Source organism: Nicotiana sylvestris, chromosome 8, assembly GCF_000393655.2.
Source record: "Nicotiana sylvestris chromosome 8, ASM39365v2, whole genome shotgun sequence".
Taxonomy (NCBI): domain Eukaryota; kingdom Viridiplantae; phylum Streptophyta; class Magnoliopsida; order Solanales; family Solanaceae; genus Nicotiana; species Nicotiana sylvestris.
In genome coordinates, this window is record NC_091064.1 from 29,548,021 (window position 1) to 29,555,809 (window position 7,789).

At 39.5% G+C, this 7,789-nt stretch overlaps 1 protein-coding gene across 1 annotated transcript; it reads right to left on the reverse strand.

Moving 5' to 3' along the window:
- Positions 1-1,022: 1,022 nt before the first annotated feature.
- Positions 1,023-2,868, reverse strand: LOC138874842 (uncharacterized). Its single transcript, XM_070153628.1, has 2 exons — positions 2,463-2,868; positions 1,023-1,672 (listed from the first exon to the last, which is right to left on the reverse strand). The coding sequence occupies exons 1-2, from the start codon at positions 2,866-2,868 to the stop codon at positions 1,023-1,025; spliced, it is 1,056 nt and encodes a 351-aa protein (XP_070009729.1).
- Positions 2,869-7,789: the final 4,921 nt, after the last annotated feature.

Consider the following 7,789-nt stretch of genomic DNA (forward strand, 5'->3'; position numbering starts at 1 on the left):
TAAATAAGGAGGCGGGGCTTAGCCTCATGCAATATTCGAGACACTTCTTAGTCGCATGCAAGTGGAAGGCAATGCTTAGCCTTATGCAACTGAGGAGGCAGGGCTTAGCCTCATGCAAGATTGGAGACAGTGCTTAGTCTCATGTAGGGGGAAGGCAATGCTTAGCCTAATACAAATGAGGAGACGGGGCTTAGTCTCATGCAGGATTCGAGATAGTGCTTAGTCTCATGCAAGTGGAAGTCAATGCTTAGCCTTATGCAAATGAGGAGGCTGGGCTTAGCCTCATGCAAGATTTGTGACAGTGCTTAGTCTCATGCAGTGGACAAATAGCAAGTAGGAGAAAAATATGTCTTAGCTAGAAATATATTTGCGCTTGGTAGTCCGATTGTTATAAAGGTAATGATTTTAAGGTGCGCGTACTTGTGGTTATTCCTTGTTCCTGCATCCAAAGAAAAATTGTGAGTTCTGTGGGGGAGATTGGTTCGTCCCTTTGTCGGCTTGCTTTTCTCTGGTCCACAGTAGAGTCCTGTTCGAGTCACCATGGGTAGCATTTGGCTAAAAAAATAAAGTTTTCTAGAATATGTATGCATAGTTATTTGGAACATAGTAATATGCAAATTAGAAATCAGTTAGATGAACCAGTAACTGTGACGTTATTAGAGACATTGCGACCTTATTTACCATAGAGAGGGTCCTCCTCAAAATTCTGCCCCAGTTATCTAAATGACCTTCTGGCTATTCCGTATGTAATGTTGTTGGATGAACTTGCTTCAGCATTTTGAGGGTCCTCCTCAAAATTCAGCCCCGGTTTCGACTATGGGAAAATGAAAACTTTATTGAATTGTGACCGAACCCATAGATCTGCCTACATATCCCCTCTTAAACGGGAATCAAGTCAAGCATAGTTCAATTATATCATATGAAGAAACATAAATAGTTTACACATAGTATCTTTTGAGTGCATCTGAATTGATTGGCTTTGGCCAGATTTCTCCATCCATTTCTGCGATTATGAGTGCTCCTCATATCAATACTCTGTGAACCATATAAGGACCTTGCCATTTAGGTGAAAATTTTCCTTTGGCTTCATCTTGATGTGGAAAGACCGCTTCAACACCAGCTGCCCCGGTGTGAACTGTTTTTGTTTGACCCTTTTGTTGAAAGCTCTGGACATTATATTCTAATAAAGCTGACCATGACACTAAATTCATCCTTTTTCTGTCTGCGAGGGCTAATTTCTCATAGCGGCTCCTTATCCATTCTGCATCACTGAGTTCGGCTTCTTGTATGATCCATAAAGAAGGAATTTCTACCTTGGCGGGAATGACAGCTTCGGTATCATAAACCAACAAATAGGGAGTTGCCCTGGTTGATGTGCAGACTATGGTACGGTATCCCAATATGGAAAATGGTAACTTCTCGTGCCATTTCTTGTGATTCTCTACCATTTTCCTTAGTATCTTCTTGATGTTCTTGTTGGTAGCCTCCACGGCTCCGTTCATGCGTGGCTTGTATGTTATGGAGTTTTCGTGCTTGATTTTGAAAGTTTCACATATGGCTTTCATCAGATCACTATTGAGATTGGCAGCATTGTCAGTGATGATGGATTCGGGAACGCCGAATCGACAAACTATATGATCCCTGACAAAATCTACGACGACTTTCTTGGTTACTACTTTGTAGGACACAACTTACACTCACTTAGTGAAGTAATCGATGTCCACTAAAATGAACATGTGCCCATTCAAAGCAGTGGGTTCGATTGGACCAATGACATCCATTCCCAGGCAGCGAAAGGCCAAGGTGCACTTGTTGCATTGAGTTCGTTTGGCGGCACCCGTATCATATCTACATGTATCTAGCATTGGTGGAATTTCTAGGCATACCAGATGTAGTATGTTTCCTTGGTCATCCAAAAGTATCCAGCCCTGAGTATCCTCTTGGCTAGAATAAAACTGTTCATATGTGGGCCACAAGTTCCGGCATGTATTTCCTCTAGCAATTTGGAAGCTTCTTTGGCGTCAACACAACTTAATAGTCCTAGATCAGGTGTTCTTCTATACAAAATTCCTTAGCTTTGGAAGAAATGATTGGACAGCCTCCGCAGTGTGCGTTTCTTAGTATAGTTCGGTTGTTCTAGGTATTCTCCATTCGCCAAATATTTCTTGATGTCGTGGAACCATGGATTTCCATCTATTTCTTCTTCGACATGAGCACATTATGCCGGCTGATTATGGATTCTCACCAGAATGGGATCAATCAAATTCTTGTCTGGATGTTGTATCATTGAGGACAGGGTGGCCAATGCGTCTGCAAATTGATTCTGGATTCTAGCGACATATCGAACTCTATCTTTGTGAACCTCTCCATCATCTCTTGTACGTGAAATAGATATGGCAGTATCTTGGTGTTTTTGGTATCCCACTCTCCTTATACCTGATGCACCAATAGGTCTGAGTCACCGATTACCAGTAGTTCCTGAATATTCATATCAACGGCCAAATTGGGCCATAATATGTAGGCTTCATACTCAGCCATATTATTGGTGCATGGAAACCTGAGTTTTGCAGACACGGGGTAGTGCTGACCAGTTTCCAATACCAAGATGGCTCCGATACCGACTCCCCAAAAATTTGCAGCTCCGTCGAAAAACATTCTCCAACCGTTGTAGGCTTCAGCAATGTATTCTCCTACAAATGATACTTCTTTGTCAGGAAAATAGGTTTTTAGTGGTTTGTATTCTCCTCCTACAAGATTTTCGACAAGATGATCTGCCAACGCTTGTCCTTTGACTGCCTTTTGAGTTACATAGATGATATCGAACTCACTCAGCAATATTTTCCACTTGGCTAGCTTCCAGGTAGGCATAGGCTTCTAAACGATGTACTTTAGAGTATCCATCCTTGATATAAGGTATGTGGTATAAGCACAGAAGTAGTGCCTCAATTTCTGAGCTATCCATGTCAGAGCACAGCAAGTGCATTCCAACAGAGAGTACCGTGCTTCATAAGGGTTGAACTTCTTATTCAAGTAATATATGGCTTGCTCCTTTCATCTAGTCTCATCATGTTGTCCCAAAACACGACCGAAAGCGCCATCTAATATAGAGAGGTAGAGTAGCAGTAGTCTACCAGGCTCTGGCGGGACTATGACTGGCGGTGTGGACAGGTATTCCTTAATTTTGTCAAAAGCCTTTTGACAATCCTCGGTCCAACTGGTTGCAGCATCCTTCTTCAGCATTTTGAAAATTGGTTCACATATTACCGTGGACTGTGCTATAAAGTGGTTGATGTAATTGAGGCGTCCCAGGAAACTCATCACGTCCTTCTTGTTCTTCTATGGAGGTAATTCTTGGATAGCTTTAACCTTTGACGGGTCTAACTCGAATCCTCAGCGGCTGACGATGAATTCCAACAATTTTTCGGCAGGATCTCCAAATGCACATTTTGTGGGTTTCAACCTTAGATTGTACTTCTGCAGTCGGTAAAAGAACTTTCTCAAGTTTGCTATATTATCTATGGCCTTCTTGGATTTGATGATGATGTCGTCAACATATACCTCTATCTCCTTGTGTATCATATCATGGAAGATGGTTGTCATGGCCCTCATGTAGGTGGCCCCAGCGTTCTTCAGGCTGAATGGCATCATTTTGTAGTAATATACTCCCCATGGTGTAATGAAGGCTATCTTTTCTACATTTTCTTCGTCCATCCAGATCTGATGATAACCTACGAAGCAATCCACAAAGGATTGGAGCTCATGCTTGGAAAAATTATCAATCAGAATGTGTATATTTGGTAGTGGGAAATCATCCTTGGGACTTGCTCTGTTTAAATCCCAATAGTCAACACACACCTTGACTTTCCCATCTACATTTGGAACCGGTACAATGTTGGATAACCAGGTTGGGTACTAAACTACCCTGAGGACTTTAGCTTTGATTTGCTTAGTGACTTCCTCCTTAATTTTTAGGCTCATGTTTGGTTTGAACTTTCTGAGTTTTTGCTTCTCTGGCGGACACATTGGATTGGTAGGCAATTTATAAGTTACTATGTATGTGCTCAGAACGGTCATATCATCATATGACCACGCAAAAATATCCTCATATTCTTTCAGGAAACGAGTGTATTCTTCCTTCTCTAATGGTGACAGGTGAATACTTATGCGAGTTTCTTTGATGGTTTCAGAATCTCCCAATGTCACGCCCCAACCTTGGGAGGCGCGACCAGCGCTCGGTTAAGTGAACCCAACTGAGCAAGCCTTATCCAACACTTCCTACCCAACTCGATATGAATAAGTAAACCATGCTTTCATTTATTTAGACAAGGAAAGATAGTACATTCAACATTGTTAGTTCATTTTATATCACAACATTAAGCCATAGTTAAGTTTCCAAGATTCCATACAATTACACTTTAGAGAAGCGAGAGTTAGAATTACAACATAGTTCGTAGACCCATCCAACACCCATACATAACCCACATCAACGTCTACGGAGCCTCTATAGATATAAAAGACAAGTTATGACAATATCGGCAACAAGGCCCCGGCTATACTTCAAAAGTGGAAGTCTATAACAAAGATGTACAACATAACCCCTTGAAAGAGAAAGGGGGCTTACCAAGACTTCGAAAACAGAACACTCCACTACGCGCGATCGGCACTGTACGCTATGGAGCCACCTATATTCATTGAAAAATGTAGCGCCCCCCGGCAAAAGGGACGTTAGTACCATGGAATAGTACTAGTATGTATAACTAAATAACATCTAGTTAGAAAGAACTTTCATAAAAGGATGAGAAATCACAAGTATAACTCAAAATGTTAAATGAATATCACATTATAAAATAAAAGAATCATACAACTTTCACATCATTTTTCCATAGCTTTTAGTTTGGGGCATTTCACACTATTCATCATCGTTCACAATATCACCGCTATCTTGAGCGGAGTTCGATCTCGACCTGAATGGCTAGGTTGCCTCATTTGAGACATATACTTCAATCACAATCTCATTTTCTTCTTTTTCATAATTCATTCACAATACTACCACTTTCTTGAGCGGAGTTTGATCTCGGGCCGATCAGCTAGGCTGCCTTTCCAAGGCATTGTTTTCTTTGCATTAATCATTTCGTTTCACATACATCATTTCATAGGCACTTGGGGCCACAACTTATCACATTATTCTTGGCACTAGGCTGCATATTTACATCGTTCCCAATTTCAATATTAGCTTTGCCATTTAGGACAGTAGGTGCACACAAGGGCAATTTAGATTTTAAGCGTAGATAAGACTTTCCGTAGGTGGCACAATAATGCAATTTCAATCTAAATTTAAAGTCCAAGCATTTCAATACATAATTCATATCCTTGCCCTTTTCAAGTTATCATGGTAGCGCGTTGATCACGTTGAGACACATCTTTCATGCATATACGGTTACAACACCAATTCATGTAAAATAGCAAGCAGTGCAACAATTCAACTTTAATCTTATCATATTCTCACAATCGTCGATGAAGCTCAATTTCTAAAAGATGGGGGTTTAGCCATACATACCTTAATTGAGCTTTCCTTAATCCTATAATGTTCCGGAATGTTCGCGCTTCAATCTATTTAAGCAATTTAGCACAATTGAACCCATAATCAGGAAAAGATCATAATTTAAGCTCACTTGAGTATTTTATCAAGCATTGAGTGTTCACTAAGGTCTTATGGCCCTTCTTATGGAAGATTACACTAGCCCTTTCCCCATGCTTCTCTATTTGTAATTTCCACATATTTTCTAAGAACATATGCATGCAATGTAGTCATCCGTATCCCCATGAATTACCTCACTAATGGCCCCTTGTAGCTATGTATAAAATTAAGAGCTAAGGTGATGAAGTCTTACCTCCTGGGATGAAGATTTAGGTGCCTCACTTGACTATCTTCAATGTTTTAGCAAGGAGTTGTGGATCAAGGTTGATGAAACGCATCTCCCCTCTCTAAGACCCTCTTTCTCACTCTAAAACTACCAGGTAATAGGCTCAAAATGAGCTATTGCACAGGATATAACGACAGGGGGTCGGGTTTAAAATTAGAAATCTGGAGCCCCGACTCAGATCTACGATCGCATATGCGATCGCAAAATTGACATGCGGTCCGCAGAATGGACCGCAAAAATGCTCCAAAAAACCTGAACAAACTGCCTGGGTATACAACAGAAATGCGGTTCGCATACCTGTTCTGCGGTCGCATAATGCACCGTAGAACTGCCTTCACAAAAATTTCAAGGAAATTATGCGATGACTATGCGGCTCGCATACCGATTATGTGATCGCATAATTGGCCGCATAGTTGACTTCAAATGGACCAACACACTAACTGGTTCTACGGCGACTATGCGGTCCGTAACCGCAAGTATATAAACATAGCATAGGACTTACAAGCATGAAATAGCATAAATGAGATCCTATAGGCAGGATTTCTACCCGATTTAGCAAATAAAAATAAGAAACCCTTCCTGATTTTACTAAATACCCCAGAGTATATAGGCAAAATTGCATTAAGAAGACAAATTGGCAAGATTTGCAAAGTTGTTCATGCACAGTAATGAGTTAAAGTCCGAAATGCCTAATTAGGCTAAGTGTACATGCTAACATTTTAGGACAACTTTGTTCAATCACAGAAAATGTTTAGAGAATGTATTAAGGCAAACAATCAGATAATCACATGAATCCAAATGGATGCAAAACACATTTGAAGGCAAGTTATCAGGGCACATGAATTACAGAGAAAGGTTTAATAACAATACAAGTTTGTTAAAACTCAAGACTGATTAACTGATGAGCATACTAGTATTATCCTAAAGATGCTAAGTTCAGGAAAATTACATAACTGGCAAAACAGCATACAGGAAACAAGTTAAAAGACATTAAGTTAACCTCTAAGAGAATTCATATTATTCAAAGATAACTATTCTCAGAACTAACAGTATCGATTATATGATAAAACAAATCATAGGAACATAAAAGGTGGTAGAATCATGCTCAGAATGGACTTTAAACATGTTGGATCATAAACACAGATCATAGATACATAGAAATGAAATGACAAAAGGATAGTCAATCACTAGTTAAGCAAGAAAAACAAGAATAACACGACTATAGTCAAGAGCGTAGAATATTTGGCCTTGGCTTTCAGCCGGCCAAAACCAGAAGCAAACGAGAAAGCCAAGAGAACACAGAGCCAAATCTTATGTTTATCAGTGAGAGTATATGTTGATTTTGGTCTGTTCTAAAGGGGAAAGGAGAGGGGTTTATATAGCCTTAGACTAGGGTACGTAAATATGGAAATAGTTAATCAAATTATTTAAGGAAAACTTAGAATATGCAAGTCAGAAATAACAGTAATCAAATAGATCTAGGAACAACCAAGGCAAGTAGCCATAGACAAAATTATTAAGAGAAGTGAAATAAGAAACCCTAATTTTAAGGGTAAGTAAAGTTAATCGGAATAATCAAAGGGAAATTATAATGATAAGCACATAGACAGATAAAGGAAACATTGAAGAAAAATGTTAATTAAAAAAATAAGAACCCTTAACAAATCTGAGCCCTAATTTAGAGCCAATTATTTAGGCAAAACAGTATCACGAAAATAGAAGGCAGATATACGGGAAGGTTAATATACTCATCCAAATAGGACCAAAACAGATCATAGCGAGATCGGAGTCCTAATTTTAGGAAAATAAATAAGGCAAAACTTTTAACAGAAAATCACAAAGAAATAGACATGCGAAAACATAAA